This window comes from Melozone crissalis, unplaced genomic scaffold, assembly GCF_028551555.1.
Source record: "Melozone crissalis strain CALT ecotype California unplaced genomic scaffold, PUWL_Pcris_2 ptg000027l_1, whole genome shotgun sequence".
Taxonomy (NCBI): Eukaryota; Metazoa; Chordata; class Aves; order Passeriformes; family Passerellidae; genus Melozone; species Melozone crissalis.
The window spans coordinates 71,457,102-71,476,144 of record NW_026535805.1 but is presented as its reverse complement, the minus strand read 5'-3'; the positions used below and the strand labels follow the sequence as shown (position 1 = coordinate 71,476,144).

Genomic DNA, 19,043 nt, shown 5'->3' with positions numbered 1-19,043 from the left:
TTTCACTTTTGCTCTTCTGATTCTCCCCCATCTCACTGGTAAGGTGTGAGTAAGCAGCTGCATGGGGCTGGGTGTGCTGCAAGGTCTCTCTTGGGCCTCCATCTTTCATCTTTTTCTGTTCAAACTTTTCTAAGATCAAGGTCACAAACGAACTTTAGCATTAGCCTAATCTTATCTATTAAATGATCCAGAGTTACACTGAGAGTGACAGTCCCCAGTCCAGATGGGCAGCAGCTATCACAATGTGATGGTTGAACCAGGCAAGCCCAAATGACAAGGAAAGAGGGGTACCTAAAACATTTTCTCTTGTATGGGTCTATTTTAATGGCTTTAGGCACCAAATCTAATTCCTGTGTTAAAGTGTCATGATTTATGCAGGATTAAAAAATCAACCGCCTTCAGAGATCTTTTGTATAAAGGTCAAATTTTTGAGCACTCATCTCTGGACCAGGGAAACCTTGGATTCCAGTCATATGGCAGCTGGACAGGGACTGAACTCACTACATCTAGCTCTCTTGACATGTTTATGAGGGTATTTTTGAATATGCACTACCAAGAAGGGAGTAGATCAAAAAATATAATGGCACGTAATAGCATGGACCTTGTATTCTAATTACATATAAGCATTTTTTTTTTCACTTCTGAGGTGATATGTGCCTTTGGAGGACTGTAGAGTTATTCAAAAAATGACATCTGTGATGCCATCAACCCTACTCTATAGGATATTAATGGTCCTCAACCCCCCCCCGCATAGCTTCATGGGCAGCATAGCCAGCACAAATTAGAAGCCAAGGGGCAGTGATGGGCATGGCACCTTATAGAGAATATGGTGATACAAATGATGCCCTAAGTTTTAGCTTTGGTATTTTCAGATTCTGTACCACCTTAGTGTGTGATTCTGAACTTCATATAAAGTGTTGTCACTGTTGACCTCATTTCAGAGAGACGAGATACTCTTTCAAGGGGTGAAAAAAGCTAAGACTTTATTTTATACATCCCTTTATACAGAGTTTTATAAACCCTCCCATGTCTATCCCCAGTTGAGGTGTGTGTCAGTAACAAGCTGTTACCTTGTAGTAAATGGTCAGTCTTGTACAAGGTGTCTACATGCAAGAAAGAGTTGTTTGTGATATATTGTTTTCATTCTTTCGCTGAGATGGTTGGGATTGTTGAAGCAGGTGCAAGAAAACAGCCCTAATCTGTAGAATTCTTTTGCAGGGAAACAAGTTGTTTGCTGCCATTACAGGCTTCTGTTTGCATGAAGGGCTGTTAGCTTTCTCCCTGCTATGTGAGACCAAATCAGGATTCAGTCTGCAAGGCCTTATACAGGCCTGCTGTTTGCCACCACAAAGTGCTTGCAAGTTCTCTTCACAGGCTAGTTAGACAAAACAATCCTTTTCCAGATTGAGACCCAAGGGCAGCCATTACAGCCTCAGGCCCAAAAAGCATAAACAAAGGTGAATTGAGGAGAGCAAGCTGAGAGGATGGGACTTCATAACTTGAGGCTGTAATTGGACAATTAACCCCAATATGTAAATAGACCAAAACTTCTAAAAGCGTGAAGACTTGTGACCAGTCATCCATTTGTGTCCGTCTTGGGTCCATCTTGGGCAGAATCCTGTACTGCCCAAGGTGCATTCTTTAAAGGCCTGTGAATAAATACCTACTTTATTCCTTTAACTCTGTCCAGCCTCTGTTCCAGATCAGCCTCTCTAGGCATCACAATCAGAAGGCAAAAGCCAATTAGGTGACAATGACACAAAAAGTGTGCTAAAAACTTAAATAGTGCAAGGGTGAAAAGGGTGAAGAGTTAAGTTCTCACACCACAGCCCACTCCTGTCATCATGTTATATGAGCTGTCTGCCCCCAAGGAGGGTAAGACAAGAACATTGAGCACCATGTACCCCAGCAGTCATCATCTGGTGACCTTCCAACCTCACACAAAGCATGAGGCCACATCTTGGCAGTTCTTTATGTTTACTTGCTCAGTGCTTTCAGTTATAATTTGGAAAACTGAAATCTAGTTCACATTCCTCTTGTGACTGATTTAACTTGTATCTTTTAATCCTCCTGTATATCCTCCCAGTATATTGGTAAAAACACGATTCAGATTACTTGGGCAGAGAGAAGGCTTGACCAAATGATTTCTTAATTAATTCATTCCCACAGCAAATTATTTCCTTATAAAAATTCATTTATTATTAAACATATACACCAACTTCAATACACATAAATTTTCCTCCAAGCTCATCATGTTGTATGAAAACAAACACAAACATTCCAAAGAAATCTACAGTTACTAGAAGGCAAATGTAAAAAACCTCAGCATTATGGAGTAAGAAGCTACTGCACTGTACAAATCAACTTCTTTAACTAAATAACTCATAATTGCTACTCTTTTCAGCAGTTATTTAAAACAAGCCTATTGAATTTTAAGGTATAGTACATCATGTGTTGAGAACAAAAGAAATTACTATGTAGGCATGGAAAGACTCATCACTACTCTCAGGACTGTATATTTATTACTCTATTACTAAATTATTACTTTTCTATTAATATCTGATTCCTTCACAGGAGACATGAAAATTTTAGCCATTCTTGATTAAAATGCTAAGTAAAATCTCAGAAAACAAGTTATGTTATTTTTATAGTACAATTAACAACTTTGCATACTTTTGCATTTTGCCAGTTGTTACAGTCTGCACTTTTAGTCCCAAATAAATTTGCCTTAATTAATTGGAGGCTTAGTAAATACATACCCCAACTATCTGGCTGAGCATTTGACTAAACTCCATGCAGCCAAAAATATGTCCTCTAGCTCTTCTCCCTCCACTCTGTTTCCCAAAAAAAATCCACACTTCAGTTTTCCAAGCAAAATATCAACAAATCCCCCCTGTGGCTTTTGAGTCCCTGTTCCAGCAGCTCCAATGAGACACCATAATCCAGCGAGGCCACTGCACCCTCACCCCACAGGAGAGGCTCAGCACTAAGACTGTATGGGGGGTGCTTTGGTCAGGCCACACAGCGTGGGGGAAGAACTGTTTAATTGTGGCTTAAAGTTGCTGTCCTCACAGGAATTAACCCAATCCAGCTCCAGATTCCAGTGTTCTAATGAATAGTTTAAAGGGAATTTCAGAGAAAATTAGATCTTCACTAGAAAGTGATAAGGCAGAGCACAGAAAGGACAGGCAGCCACAAGTGAAGGAGGGAGGGAAAGAACAAGAAAAGAAAGGAGGAAGGAAGGAGTGAAGAAACTGTACCCTTATATAAAAATATCAAGAGTTTACTTTAACATGGTGTTTTTACTCAGATAAAATATTGGCACTTATTTGCCCGTACTCAAATCAAATACAAGGTTTTGTTTGCCACAGATTTATTCAGTTTAATTCTGTGAGAATGAAAGGAAAATTCTATAGATTTCTAAGCAAATTCACGTATTATCCTTGTGATGGTTTTTTTCACAGTTATGCCCGAGAGTTTTCTGATTGCTCAAATGCAAAATATCCAGCTTCACTCTTGGAGAGCATCTTTTTCTGCCATCTTCATTTCTACTTAAACAGCTTTACTGATGTTTGTGTAAAGAGGGCAGTCTATTTTCATAGAACAGATTCTATTAGGTTTTGTAAATATACTTACAAAGGTATCTGGGATAAATGCCCATAACATGGTGTCCCACAGTTAAACTGCTTTCCATCAGCAAGTGCCTGCAAAGACAGCCATCTGAATGCAAGGCTTATAATGCAGAGAACTAGTGCTTCCAAAACTAAGATGTTGACCACACAATACAGTAAATGTACACCTTCTACCTAATAGAGTATGTTTAAAATAAGCTTATATCAGTCGTACATAAGACATTAACTTACTTCAACAACAGTCTGGACATGACTCATTGTACAAGAAACTGATTTTCCCACTTTTACAAATGTGACAATTATGAATTACTCTAGTGCCTGAAAAATTTCTGAAGTAGTACAAACATGGCAACTAGGCAAATATATTACCTGCCTAGCTACAGGGATCCATATGCATATGCTTTCTTTTCCTGATTCTGAAAGTGAACCATACCATAGAAGTGTTTACAATGTAGGCATTAGGTGAGATGAATCTCAGCCACACCCTAACGTCTCCCATGATGAAAACAGGGAAGTATAATAAGGCACACTTCCAAAATATTACTTTGGTATTAGGCAGGTAACAAATTTCTCTTAATGTGAAGGGTCTCCAATTCAAGGCCTTTTGGAACAGAGAAACCCTGGCATCAGACAGACTCAGACTACGAGCAGTAGCAAAATGAACATATAAATTTTAAAATGGAAACCATGCATAAAATCTTACTATTCCTTTGGGATGTAACTGCACAATGTTCTAACCCAAAAAGTATTTATTTAGGGACCTAACTGATGCTAGAACAAAGCTGTTGCCTTGGGAAGCACAGGACAGGCACAGAGAGCTCTGTTGTGGAAGGCAGACTTCATCAACCACACTTGGCAATATCTGAGTGTTACTTGGCCACCTTTGAGCAGCAGGAGGGCCGGGGGCACCAAGAGCAACCATCCCAGCCAGGGATGTGCTCTGCAGTGTGGGAAGGGGATTTAAGGCAGTGGACTTCTTTCAGCAGTTTAACTTAGAAAACCAGCCAGCCAAAAACGAAAATAAGGGGTTAAGTAAGGTAAAATTTCAGATTTTTAAGACTACCACGTCTATAGTTATGCCAAAACGTATCCTGTTAACTATACAGCCTGGGAGCTAGCAGACCACGGTGATGGGCACAGTTTGGTTAAAAAACAAAGGGTGCCACACATAGGAGGGCAACTGCCTTCCGAGGTAGCCTAAGGAAAACCCGTGGCTGATCACAGGGGTTTGTTTTCCCTGGAGGATGTGGTGAGGAATGCCGATGTATAGGGAGTGGACGAGGGATGAAGGCACCCGCAGGCAAGGAGAAGAACACCCATGTCCGGATCTTTCCTCAGGAACCCAGACAAAACCCCTCAAAAGCAACTTCTCCCTCGCCTCAAGCCCGACCGGGGCGCACAAGGACGGCAGCCCAGCCCCGGGCGCGGCTCCGGGCAGCGGACAGGCGCCTCCTCGAGCGGCGCCCCCGCTCCTGACGGCGCTTCCGGCCGGGGGAGCCGGGATGTGCGTCCGGGTTGGGTCGGCCCCAGCGGGCGGTTTCCTCTCCCTCCCCTCCGTCTACTCTTCCCTGCGCCCCTGCACCGCCGTGCCCTCGGAGGGAGCGCCGCCCGCTCCGTGAGGGGTTGGTGAGTGGGGCCGCGGGCGGGCGGGGATCGGAGCCAGGGCGCCCCGGGCCATGGGCGGGAGCGGGGCCGGGGCTGCGGCAGGGGCCGGGGCGGCCAAGCCTCCACCCTCGGCGTGGCCCCTCGGGCAGGGCCGGGAGGTGCCGGTGGGATGGATCCCTGTGGGGAGACTCGTGGGTGGCTGCCTCTGTTCTCGCCCAAAATGGCCATGCGGCTTCCCGGTGCTAACGGGGCTTGCCGAGCTCCGGGTAGCCGGCTGTGTTCCTGCTAATGCCGGCAGGAAACATTATCTGTCCGAGCGAGCCGAGCCAAGGGATCGGATAGCCGCGCCCTGCCAGCACGAGTGTGAGCGTGGTGATGGGCAGAGCCTTTAAAACGGGAGTATTTTCCCCTCCTTCGAAAGCAGCGTGATCTCATTCTTGGGAGGAAATTTGCAGCTGTAAAATGTTGCTGTGATGATATCCCGGCACGGCAAAACGTGGGGGAAACGTAGCTTTTATCAGGTGGGCAGTGGTAAAGTTGCAGCAAGTCCGAGGGTGGTCAAGAGAGACTTCAGAGCCTTGGAGCAGCTGGTTAAGGGAGCGGGAACACAAGCAGTGTTCTCTTCTGGCCTTCCACTCACAGGGAATGAAATAGGAAGAAAGAGGAAGAGCCTGGTGTTACAGGCAGAATTTTGATCTTTTTGGTGGTGGGTCAGTCTACACAACAACCCTGCCTGCTGCCAGTAGATTGGGTGCATCTGTTTCGAAAGAGGAAACTTTACAAGAGTTAGTAGGACTCACTGAAGTAGTCTTAGACTAGATGTGAAAGGGAAAAGGGATAAAACCAGGCTCCCTAGAGAAAAGTTTGGGTGAGGCATACATTTGAGGGATGGAGGTCCAGAGAGTGGTGGTGAGTAGATTTAAATCCATGTGGCAGCTGGTTGCTGGTGGTGTTCCCCAGGGCTTGGTGTTTGTGCCAGTCCTGTTAAATAACTTTACCAGTGATCTTGATGAAGTGATCATGTTCACCCTCTGTCAGTTTGGAGGTGACACCAGGTTGGGTGGGAGTGTTGGTCTGCTGAAGGGCAGGAAGGCTCTGCAGAGGCATCTGGACAGGTTGGATTGGTGGTCCAAGGCCAGTTGTGAGATGAAACAAGGCCAAGTGCCAGCTCCTACACTTGGGTCACAAAAACCCCATATAGAGCTACTGGGGATAGAGTGGCTGGAATGGGGCCCAGTGGGAAAGGACCTGGGGGTGCTGGTCAGCAGCAGCTGAGCATGAGCCAGTGTGTGCTCAGGTGGCCAATAAGGCCAATGGCATCCTGGCCTGTATCAGCAATAGTGTGGCCAGCAGGAGCAGGGCAGGGATTGTCCCCTTGTTCTCAGCACTGATGAAGCCACACCTCAAAATCCTGAGTGCAGTTCTGGGCCCCTCACTGCAAGAAGGAATTTGAGGGGCTGGAGAGTGTCCAGACAAGGGCAGTGAGGGGAAGGGTCTAGAACACAAGTCTAATGAAAAATGGCTGAGGGAGCTAGGGTCATTTAGCCTGGAGAAAAGGAAGCTCAGGGGAAATGTTATTGCTTTCTACAACTGCCTGAAAGGAGATTGTAGCAAGGTGGGGTTTGGTCTCATCTGCAAGTAACAAGCGATGGGACAAGAGGAAATGGCCTCAAGTTGTGCCAGGGGAGTTTTAGGATGGATATTAGAAAAAATTCTTCACTGAAAGAATTATCAAGTATTGCAAAAGGCTGCCTGGGGCAGTGAGGCAACATCACCATCCCTGGAGGTATTTGTGGCACTTAGGGACACGGTTTAGCACTTGGCAGTGTTGGGTTAATGATTGGACTTTGCTGATCTTTGAGGTCTTTTCCAACATTAACGATTCTGTGATTTTGTAGTTCAGTGCCTCCATTTCTTCCTCACTAAGAAAAAAAGCCACCAAAACATCAGTGAAATATCTTTGCATTAAGCCGAATAAATTATTCTCTACTTCTAATTTTTATTAATTTTCAGTTTGTAAGTGTCAAAGCAAAGCTAGTTAAATAACTTGCCGGAGGTCACTTAAGCAATCTGTGACAAAGACAGAAAGAAATTGTACTATCTATATGCACCCTAATCTGTGTGATCATCTTGCCTCTTGTTTTCTGTTCACAGCATTTTGATGAACATAATAGCTATTTACTTTGTTGACAGAATCAGTAGTTTCCTGAATAAACCAGAGAGTCACCTGAGACGCAAAGATGTTGGAAGAAGATATGGAGGTGGCCATCAAGGTGGTAGTAGTAGGAAATGGAGCTGTTGGGAAGTCCAGTATGATTCAGCGATATTGCAAGGGGATTTTTACAAAAGACTACAAGAAAACTATTGGTGTAGATTTCCTGGAAAGACAGATCCAGTATGTATTAAACAGATGACATACTATTGATTTTTACCTCTCTCTCTATTTCTCTTTTCTGTTGTAATCCTGACACTTTGAAGGCTTGGAAAACAAAGCCTGCTGTTTCTGAAGCACACTAAAAGGAGTTGTTTTCTCTCTTGCACTGTGGGCTAAAGTTATATCCTTTATTCTCCATCCAAAATTTAAAATTATAAATAAAATCTGGAATATCTGGCATACCAGGCTCTTTGACAAGTTTGCTTTGTATTCTACCACCAGCTGATTATTTTTAATTTTTTTAATGATTTCTTGTGAAGAAGTAAAACTGCTTATGATAAAAAAATTACACAAATTTGTTAGCTAATGTAGAAAAAAATTACTGTGAAAAAATGAGTAAGTGTCTTTATGCAGTATGAGCAGGTAATACCCTATTATGTTGGTGAAGTGGAAAATTGTATGATAATGAGAAGTAAGAAAATTCTGTAAGTTCTGCAAGCTGATGAAAAAGGCAAAAGCACCATTCCTCAGGCACCTAAGTTTTGTTTTGATGTCTATCTTATTTTTCACTGTAGAGGGAAATGTAGAGGAAGAGGAAAATATAATACAGATTGTCTGTAAAGAGGATATAATGTAGTTGAGGGACTATTGCCATAGTATGTTATGAAGGTGAATGAATATTAATAATAAGTTGCATTATGTTAAATCCAGTTAAATTTTATTTGGATTACTCCTATAGTGTAGAAACAGAAGTATTTCCATGACATTTGCTTTGATTTGTTCCTGTTACTGTATTGATGACAAAACTGTCTTGTTTATTTCAGAGTTAATGGTGAAGATGTCAGGCTAATGTTATGGGACACTGCAGGTCAAGAGGAATTTGATGCAATAACTAAGGCCTACTATAGAGGTGAAAATGCCATGTTTGTTGTTTGGTAGTTGAGGTTTTCTTGGTCTGCACATCTCTAAAATATTTTCATATCTTTATATTAGAAATTTTAGTTATTTCATGTGTGTGCAAAGCATGCTTAGTTCAGCTTTTTCAATTCTTAAGTATTTTTTCTCTTTGTGCAAGTTGCTTGTCTTAATTATGTGCACTTTATGCATTAGTGCCCTTTAGAAAACATTGAATGAAATGAGACAAATGTCTGCACAGAAACTGGACAGAGTGTAGACATTCAGACAATCAGATGCAAATGTGTATTATCCCTCTAAAAGTGTTTCATTACTTCTGTGAGACACACATTTGTAAATATTCCAAAAACTGTGGATGAGGCACATAGGAATTAATCCAAGGTGGGGAAATCCACCAGTCATCCTGGAAAGACAGTTTACAGGGCACAAGAGTTCTTTTGCTAGTACAGTGTGCCTCAAATACATTAAAGAGCAGTAACAAAAGTGTATTTACTTCAAATGAACTGTATCAAATAAACTGTATTATTTGTGTAAAGGCAGCTTATCTATTTAACCTGTTTCAAATTGCGTACTTAAGCTTTCTTTGCTTATAATTTAACAATCGTTCTGTAAATACATCTCTTTGGTTTTTTTTTTTTTAATGGGAGAGATACAAATGATTTGGCAAAGATACCACTGTTCAGTTCTTGCAAATTAATTACCTGAGATGGGGGGAAAATATACTGCTCTGGTATAAAATTACCTTATTTGGAGATAAAGTAATGATTATGCCAGGCTGTTTCAGGGTGTTAGAGTCTTATGATTGTTTTATGTTTCATAATCAATTTGCTAATTGGTGGGGGTTTTTGGTGATGCTTCCTGTTGTTGCCTGTGATTGATGATTACTACTGACTACTATCAGAAAAAGGTCTTCTTTTGTCATGTGGATATAAATAATTTCCAGCTGACAAGCTGAGCATACGAATTTTGGATGATAGTAGTTGATTCTCTTGGAGCTTCCGTTTCACTGTCCTGGCCTTTGCTCCTCTTGTGTGCTTTGCTCTCCCCAGTTGTTTCAAGCCAAAGACTTTTTTCTCCTAATTACTGGGACTGATAGGTTAGAATATGGAGCACTGAGAAGAACTCAGGACTACAGCTACTGGCCTCACTTACCACAAGCAACCTGCTGGTTTAAAAACAAAATAAAAAATTTGCACTAATACCTTGAAATCGTGGTTATGACTCAAGCCCAGCATAGTGCTGTTAGATTTCTGCTTGGAGTTCTTTGTACAGAAGTTCTCTCAGCACAATCAGCCTGTTCACATTCTAGCAGCATGATGGGTATGCAATAAATAGTTCAAGGTGTCAGATGCAGAGACTGCTCTACCCTACACTTTGACTCATGAAGGATGAGGAAAATTGGAAGAGCCTGGAGTGCAGTTTTGGTCTAGCCTCAGCAATCATACTATTATAGAAGAAAAAGTGAAGCTTACTTTGGAAATGCCAGGCTTTTATTGTTAATAAGGGGAGGGCACCTCTAAGATAGGTCAGATAGATGCTGGCTGTTAATTTAAGGTTTGCTTCTCCCATAGGTCACTGTCCCACTATCATTGCACTGGGGCTTATGTACTCCCCTGGGACACTGTGTATTGTCAGTTCCTCAGTGCTCACCCAGGAATGCTTCAGAGCCTGTCTGAGTGTTTCTTGTCCAGGGACCAAATTCATTCAGCCTTGCAGAGAAAGAGCACTGGAGCTGACACTGGATTTGTTGTGTGGTTTCCTATGTGCAGGCAAGTGTGTGCAGCCAGTGCAGTTGCATGCCCACAGTCACACAGTGCAAGGAGTACAGCAGCCTAAATTCAGAGCTGAAGGAAGCACTGTATATATTTAATAAGTTCTTTTTTGTATTGTCCCATGCATCTTCTCAGCAGCTTCTATGTGATTGAAGTCAAATGTTTCTCAAAGCAGTATTTGATAATTTCTTCGTGCATGTATCTTCTTCCTTCTAGTACCACTGGTGTATCTTGAATATCCTTGCTAGGTTTTTGATGGAAGACAGACATCTTGCTCATTAGTGTGTTACTCAGTTGCTGATTAGTCAAATTGTCATGATCCTCATTTTGTTGCAAAATAGTTCATTCTTCATAATCAAGCCTTCATAGGATTGCTTTCATTTGCATTTGTTAATTTGTCTGTAGCAAATATGATAATGGAAGGCTCTCGTACAGTTATTTTAGGTACTGTCAGGGAGACATTAAATCCTGCTGGGTCTGTTCTATCAAAGACAGGCAGGATCCACAGAAGTTAAAACATCAGCAGTAAACAAGAATTTCTGGATGATAATACTGGATTTTGATCTCAGTGTGAGATTAAACAAGTCACCACCAGTTTTATAGGGAATATGTGCTTTCTGTTGTAGCTTGGATAGCTGAGGCAAAGTACTGAGTGAAATGAGTAGGGTCAGGTATAAAGCCTGTGAGAGTCCTCTCATGGCAAGGAATTTCCTTACACTTTCTATTACAAAGGCTTTGTACCTTTATGAAAGGAAAAAAATGTGTAGTCTATGTGGATAGGATAGTCTGCTGAGGCAAATTCAGCTGACAAGCTCATGCTTTACTTGAATTAAGTAGCACTAGTCTCTAAATTCTTTTCTGAATTGCTCTAGGTATAAATATTATGTCAGTGATTCTGCAGGCAGTTGAAGCATTTTAAAATATAGAGGAATTATCAATGCAGTAATTGCACACAATGTCATTTTCTTCAGTACTTTAAAGTAGCTTTTTGGAACAGCTTCTTACAAAGGAACTTTAATTTAAAATATTCATTGAGAGCATCCTGAGCTGTTATGTTCCTGTTTGACATGATCCTGAGCCTTTGCTGCTGGTGCCTGTTGTACATAATCTGCTGTATGACAGAGGTGGTGTATGACTCCATTAGCAGTGGATGACTGACATAGTAATGGTACTGACTCTTGAATACTGTCAGTGCCTGCATAAAAAGGTGTTTATGTGGTTAAATTCTAAGGTTTGTCTATTTTTGTCCTCCTTAGAACTCTTAGATGGATAATATAATTTCTTAAATTGTTTATGTTTTCAGTAAAATTACTGAGTATTTAGCAGATTTCTTGAAGATGAAAAGAATTTGCATATTAAAATCTCTTCTCTGCAGTGTCTTCTGTTGAACTCTGTTGCCATACTAACTTCTGCACCATACTGCAGCACACTTCAGAAAGATCACAGTTGATGCAGTTTTGCATTGAACCTGAGAAGAAAAACTACTTTTGTCTTCTCTTCTTAAATAAGCATCTTACAGAGTTATTGGATTAGTTAAGTCTGACATTTATGATCCAGTGATTGAAAACTTTTGCAGATGTTTGGAAATACACAATAACACGAGTGTATAGAATTTCTCTTTGTTGATGACACTTTGTTTTACTGTTGTTTGTTGTAATAATCCTGAAGGTCCTCAAAAATATTTCAGTGTGACTCTTTATTAAAGCCTGTCATATAATTTCCTTTTGAAATGAATATGGGCAAGCTGAGGTATTTTTACTGTCCTTGGCCTGCATTCTACCTATACTATATGTAAACTGAATAAAGTCTGATGTAGTATGCTACCTTCTCTTTACTTACCACATGCCAGGGCTTTTCCCTCTAAACTTACTGTTACTTGTGGTAGCATTCAGAAGGAATGGGTGGAAGGAGAAAGATGAAGTGAAGGTGTCTTAGTTTGGAAACTTCACAAAGGATTTCTTGGTCTTGAAACTGAACAAAGTGATGTTTACAGATGGTGGGAGTATTTTAATAAATGCTCTCATCTCCATTATGCTACTATGTGAGATAATAGGCAAATGCAAACTAACCTGCTTTGGAAGGAATAATGTATTTTACACCTTTGCTGCAGGAATTGCATCAGAATAATTGTGTATAGAGTACAGTGTGGACAGTAGGGAAAAAAACAGTTTTACAACACAAATAATAGCAGACATTATGGAAGGGTGCATTGCTGCTTTTTTACTGGTAGAGCTTCAGTTGAAGTTCTTAGGGCAGTTCTTACTGTTTTGTATAAAACCATACCAGAAGAGTCTTAGTATGCATATGGAAGAATGTTAAAGAGCAAAAGAGCATAGGAAATCTTTCTGGAAATAGACTCTGAACTTGGCTTTTAAAAAGCTAAATAACAGCAAACCTAGTAAGAGAACTTGTGTGCTTTGTGCTAGAGAAATAGAAAGATAAACAGAGAACAGGAATCAGGGATACTTCATGAAACTCAGAAATAAAATCCATACTGATGAAAAATTTTTCATGCTGTATGACATTAATGGGAGATGTTCACCACAAGATTATGCTAGAGTCTCAAAAACACTGGCTATCTATCCTTTCATACTCTGTTACTAAATAACTAGCACATTGAAGGCATATAAATAATGAAGTGTGCAAAGAAAAGCACTTTCTGAAGAATAACACAGGGCTACTGGACAGTTAAAAGACCAAACACTAATATTTCAGCTGTGGAGGTACCTTCTCAGTATCCATGAAGTTTAACTGTTGTTTATTTACAAAACTGTTAACAAAGGGTTTTGTATAATTTATTGTCGTGCTCTGATAGAATTATTAGACTATCTGATAGTATTAATTAGAAGCACACTTCTTTTCCCAAAAAAGCTACTAACAATTTATTTGAAATAATCACAACTTCATCTGAAAACTTTTTAAAGTTTTCTGCTTTTCAGAATCCAGATTACTGTACCACAAAAAATAATGTGAAATGTGCTTTACAGATGCTGTATACAGGAAAAAATCTGCCTCCTGGCCTCCATTAATCTGTCTATAAAACAGTAATAAATGAACCTCCCCTTCCCCTTTTCTAGCCTTTCCAGACCTCCTTCTGTTCCTTTCCCCTGCATACATTCAATATGCTGGAATTAGCTTTAAAGGTAACAGACCCATAGTCATCAAAAAGATGGCTGTAATGATCAAAGTAATATGGCAATGAATTTTCATTTAGGCAATCTATGACCAGCAGTTTGACACAAACTTGTAGTAAAAGTGCATGTTTGTGGGAAAAACTTTAAAAATCCCTCATATTTTAAATAATTACAATTTTTTCTATTGTTTATTGGCTAATTTGGGTGTATTTGTAATTTATTTGTATATTTCTAGGAGCCCAGGCTTGTGTTCTTGTGTTTTCTACAACTGACAGAGAGTCCTTCAAAGCAATCCCCACCTGGAAGCAAAAAGTTGTGACTGAAGTTGGAGACGTTCCCACAGTTCTTGTGCAGAATAAGATTGATCTTCTTGATGACTCTTGCATAAAGAAGTAGGAATTCTATTGTAGTACTTTTAAAGATCAATAGGTGCCTCCTGTATTCACAAGTTTTAAAAAATGAAGTCTGTGAGAGTTTGTGGTGAAGAGTTAGAGTATCTGGGTTGTCCTACCTGTGTCCTGCGTCTAGACATGCCTTAGAAGCACACGGGGTGGGTGTTGCTGCATGACTGTAGATAGTCACACTTGGGCAGATGTGCTGCAAAACTAGGAGCTTTTTTCCCCTAAAAATCTAAAACTATAGATTTTCTCTCCTGTTAAATTTCAGTTACCTTTAAACTGTGCTGTGCACCATTGAAGGCACATTGTCTGTTCGGCTAGTAAATGCTTGCTAATATTCTTTGCTTTCTTTAATTCATTTTTTATTATTCATTTTTATCAAAACATTGTGACTCTGTAGAAATATGTATGTGGTAATATTCTCAAACTGCATGGTGCTGAATCTTCCTTGCTGTATTTTTCTTTACAGATTTTATCAATTCATTCTGCCCTTGTGTGTGTGTATGACCAATTTCATTCTTGTCGTAAAATCAGCTTAACAAATGTGTTTATTTATCACAGCATTTCATGTAGAAAATAGTGCATGATCAAGTTGATCATTCTCCACTTCTTCAATTTCTATCATCTTCCTGAGAGATTTAAAGTATTTCTTCTTTTTTTGTTGTTTCCTGCACTGGCTTTCTTTGTTGTCTGTTTGCTATCATTGATGGCATAAATCAGCTTCTACTTCTTCTGCAAAGAATTCTGAGGATTTTTCAAAGGAAAAGCAAAATTGCATTTGAACTCCTCCTTTATTCATGGTATGTCACTTAGGTTTGGTTCTCAGAATACTCTGTCAGCCTCAGTAACATAATCTTTCTGATGATTTGATTTTCCTTAGGGGAGTATTCGTAAGTGTCTTAAACTTTAATATAAGTTCTTTTTCACTTCACAGAAGAAAGTTAATTCTTTATTTCATCTGTGCACTCATCTGATTGCATAGCATACTGCTTCATTAAGATATGCTTAAGGATTAATTTTTGTTGTTGTTTAGAGTTTGCAGTGATAGTGCTGTTAATTACAGCCTCCTTCCTTTTGGTTTCACCGACACACTTCTTTGAACCCTTGGGAAGTTTTATGTAATGAAGTCAATAAATACTGGAAAGAATTCCTTTGAGTCATAAAGACACTGCATGTAAAATACCTTCTTTTTATAGTGGAGATACTGTAAAGAAATTAAGGATTAGGTATTTTTTGACTGTCTTGAATTTCTCAACCTACTTTGCCATGTTTAACTTAAAGCAAAGCATTTTTTTTATAAGAATAAATGCTGAGGAATGAGCCAAGTAAGGCCTTACAAAGCCGTCTTGTGTTGTGCAGTGAGGAGGCGGAAGCGCTGGCAAAGAAGCTGAAGGTGCGGTTCTACCGAGCGTCGGTCAAGGAAGACCTGAACGTGAGCGAAGGTAGGCGGTGCTCCGGGAAGGGGTGTGGGTGAGGGAAGGAACGTGAGCGAAGGTAGGCGGTGCCGGAGGGAGTGGGTGAAGGAAGGAACGTGAGCGAAGGTAGGCGGTGCTGCGGGAAGGGGTGTGGGTGAAGGCAGAGCTGACCGTGAGCGAAGGGAGGCGGTGCCGGGAGGGAGTGGATGAAGGCAGAGCTGACCGTGAGCGAAGGCAGGCGGTGCCGCGGGGGTCGTGTCCCGTCCTGCCGCTGCTGCACGGCCTGAGCATCCCCCCGGGTTAGAGCCAGCTGGCTCTTACACATCCTTGCATGACGGTGGCAGCCCTCATTATATTCCATCGCAGCACGCCTTAAACACAGTTAAAAACTACATGTGTTCAGTGGGTTAGGCCCATTTCTGTGTGCACATCTTTCTCTTCCACAAACACACACAGCTGCGAGGTTCACAAGTGCCAGTGTGTTATGGCTCCTCAGTCCTAATGACTGGCAGTAAGCACGAGCTTTTAAAACAAATAGACATAGTAGAAGCTCAATTATTGCAACATAAAAACTGTTGAACAGATTATTTTGTAATTGTTAATAGTTAATAAGTAATTTATAGAAACAATTATTTTATATTTTAGTCCTATTTAGATAAAGTACATTAAAAGATTGCATCTCTTGCAGTGTTTTGTCTACTGGTGATATTTGATTAGTTCCTAAGTACCACTTTTAATGTACGTAATTTCATAAGAGTAGTGTTAAAATGTTGAGTCTATGTCTTTTGTGGACTGGGTTTGAATAATCATGTATTAGACTCCCTAATGATATATTCTTGTTTAATTAGCCAAGATTATTAGTAAACTCCCTGTTTCTTCTATATTAACATCATTCACCATGGGAAAAATTTGCAAGAGAAAATGTAAAAGTCTTTTGTATCGTCTTTAAATGAGTTTCATTACAAATGTAAATAATCATAACACATATAGGTTCTGAAAATTCTGTTTAAGTTGTATATATTTTCAGATTCCTAGGTCAACTTTATATACGCCAATAGAAATGAGAGTAGCATTAATTAATTAGAAAAACCTTGTTGCCAAGTTTTATTAATAGATTATTTTACATGACTACTGTTTTTCTAATGCTTCTTGCAAAATATATATATATATATATGTGTGTGTGTATATAAATATAAAATTCCTACATTAATTGTATATTGAATACATGTATTGTATATTGTATACAATTGTATATTGAATACAGGACTGTAACAAGTTTCAAGTTGCATCAATTGAAACATTTGGCAATATGTGTGTGCCTTTTTTTTTTTTTTTTTTTTATATAAGAGCATTGAGATATTTCTGTGCAGGACTTCAGTACTGCAATCTGTAAGAGCTGGGCTGACACTGGAGTGACCGGGATTCTGCTCAGGCACACAGGCTTGCCCAGAATCACTCACCAGCTTGTGCTAAACCTGGGATGTGAAATGCACTTTTTTCACCATACAGAATTTTGATATAATGGCATGATGATTATTATTATTTTTAAGCATTCTGTAATGTACCTTTTTTTTTTAACCTTCCAGTTTTTAAGTATTTGGCTGATAAATATCTTCAAAAGCTCAAGCAACAAACAGCAGAAGATTCAGAAATAGTACATACAAGCAGTAACAAGATTGGTATGTATACTATAATAAAAAATCCCTAGAAACAGTATTTTGTGCCATCAAAGCTTATGGTCTCATATGTTTCCTTATGGAATTAATACAAAGTGAATCAGAGTCGAACTATTACCTTCATATCTTAGGATATCTCTTTCTGTAAAATAACTTCGTGACTTTCAAATTACAAGATGGCGAAACTGATGCACAGAAGTTTCTAGCTAATGCTTGGCAAGTGCCCTTTTACTAAATTCATTTAAACAAGATTGTGCAAGGATTTGAGAAGGATGCTTGTTGGGTTTTTTAATGTAATTATCATTACATAGCATTGCTCATCTCGGTGTGGACTTAAAAGACTCATGGGGAAAGAATCTGGCATGTAATCAGAAGGTGTTTGGAAGTTGCCTTCTGTAAGAAAACACTGAACTTCTGTACTTCTTCTTTAAAGCTTTTTTGAGTCAGTTAATTTATTTTCCTTAAAGCACTCCCTTTTTATTCCAGTCTTTTACTTACCTTTATATCAACAAAGTTTCTGAATTTTAAATCTACATCTCTCTGTTATGTTACTCGACTAACCACAACTTTGTGCAGTTAGTAACATACACATACACAGATGAGTACATATGCTGCCCTTCAATTACATAGGTGCATACCAGCTTTAAATACTGCCTGGCTAGTAATTGCAACTGCCTCTACTTCCAATTTAGCTGCAAAATTTACTCAAAATAGATTTAAAGCTAGTGCATACATTTGAGGTGCTGTGCTATGCCTTACCAGGTACTGCGTCTAAAATGTTCATGTATTATGCTGCAAGCAGTAAACAAATGCAAATGCTTCTCTTGTCTGAATTCTGTAGGTGTTTTTAATACAGCTGGTGGAAGCCACCCCAACCAGAATTCTAGCACTCTTAATGGTGGAGGTGTCATCAACCTTAAACCCAACAAACAGAGGACCAAGAAAAACAGAAGTCCTTTTAGCAACTGCAGTATACCTTAGACCACTTTTGGAGGAAATTAAGCAGCTCAGAGAATTGGATGAAGTTGTGCAATTGACTACAGAATAAAGCCAGCTGTAGAGGTATTTTTACCGGTGCTTTAGCAAATCTTGTGCCTCCTAGACAGAGGGTGGATTTTGATGAACTTGCTGACGCCGTGGGTTTGTTGTGTGCCGTGAGACACCTGGTGGTGACACACAGAACCGTGGCTGCCTCGTGCACTTTGTACAGATTGGGTGAGCTTTTCCTTTCTCAAGGAATTACTTACAGAGCTATGAACTAGGTATTGCTGAATTGCAAAGCACATTTAATGTAAGGATAATACTTACACGTATAGGTACGGACTGTAACCCTATGGCCCAAGGTAATGTAGCAACCTTGAAACTAAATTTCAAAGAAAATATTAGAATTGGTTAGTCAGGACACTTAACAAGATAAATGAAGAGCAAAAAAACACTACTTCATTTTATGCCTGACCACATTAATATTCTGCCAGGATTCTGGCAGTTCTGTGGGTGCAAGATCCTTGCATTATATATGTATGTGCTAAGGTATTTATGTAAACATTTGGGATGAATATCTAGGCTTGGTTCCAATGTGTACATTACTTGGAGATCAGCTAATGATCATCAGATAGCATCTTCTAATTGTCCTTTAAAAATGTTGCATTTCAAATGAGGCTTTCCAAGCTGTCACTGTGTATGTTTAACTTGCTATACTTCGGGCCTAAAAGCTTAGATTTAAAAATGTGTGGTGCCAAAAATGCTCCCTTTTACCTAATGCTATGCTACAGATGTTTTGTAAGTTTGTTTTTCTCAGTCTTAACAGGTTGAACAAATAACACTAATAGCTATTCAGAAGGAACATATAATCATATTCTTGTTCAAATTTGATTGTTGTATCCTGTGTCATCTTATGAAAAAGGAATTTTCAAAGTGGTGTTACAAAGTATTTATCTTATTTGAAATTTTTTCCATAGATACCATAAACTGAGTTACAGGGATCCAAAAAATTGCAGCTGATTATGTTAGGGAGACATTCTTGAATGTTGTCTCAGATTTAAAGTTAAGGAAATCTAATTCTGCAAGATGAGAGACGTGGCAAAAAATTTTCAAAATTCTTCAGTAATTTTACAGAACTGAT

The 19,043-nt window shown here is 39.6% G+C and overlaps 1 protein-coding gene across 1 annotated transcript; it reads left to right on the top strand.

The window, feature by feature from the left end:
- The first annotated feature begins 5,135 nt into the window (after positions 1-5,135).
- Positions 5,136-18,397, top strand: RAB23 (RAB23, member RAS oncogene family). Its single transcript, XM_054279543.1, has 7 exons — positions 5,136-5,254; positions 7,431-7,632; positions 8,436-8,521; positions 13,668-13,824; positions 15,190-15,272; positions 16,832-16,924; positions 17,763-18,397. Exons 2-7 carry the CDS (start codon positions 7,478-7,480, stop codon positions 17,900-17,902), a joined length of 714 nt encoding a protein of 237 aa, XP_054135518.1. The 5' UTR covers positions 5,136-5,254; positions 7,431-7,477; the 3' UTR covers positions 17,903-18,397.
- The last annotated feature ends 646 nt before the right edge of the window (positions 18,398-19,043 follow it).

Excerpts from the sequence above, each read along its gene's own strand:
- RAB23 (XM_054279543.1), top strand. The coding sequence starts at position 7,478 with ATGTTGGAAGAAGATATGGAGGTGGCCATCAAGGTGGTAGTAGTAGGA. Across the intron at positions 7,633-8,435 it reads TTCCTGGAAAGACAGATCCA|AGTTAATGGTGAAGATGTCA; the intron begins GTATGTATTAAA and ends TGTTTATTTCAG. Across the intron at positions 16,925-17,762 it reads TACAAGCAGTAACAAGATTG|GTGTTTTTAATACAGCTGGT; the intron begins GTATGTATACTA and ends TGAATTCTGTAG.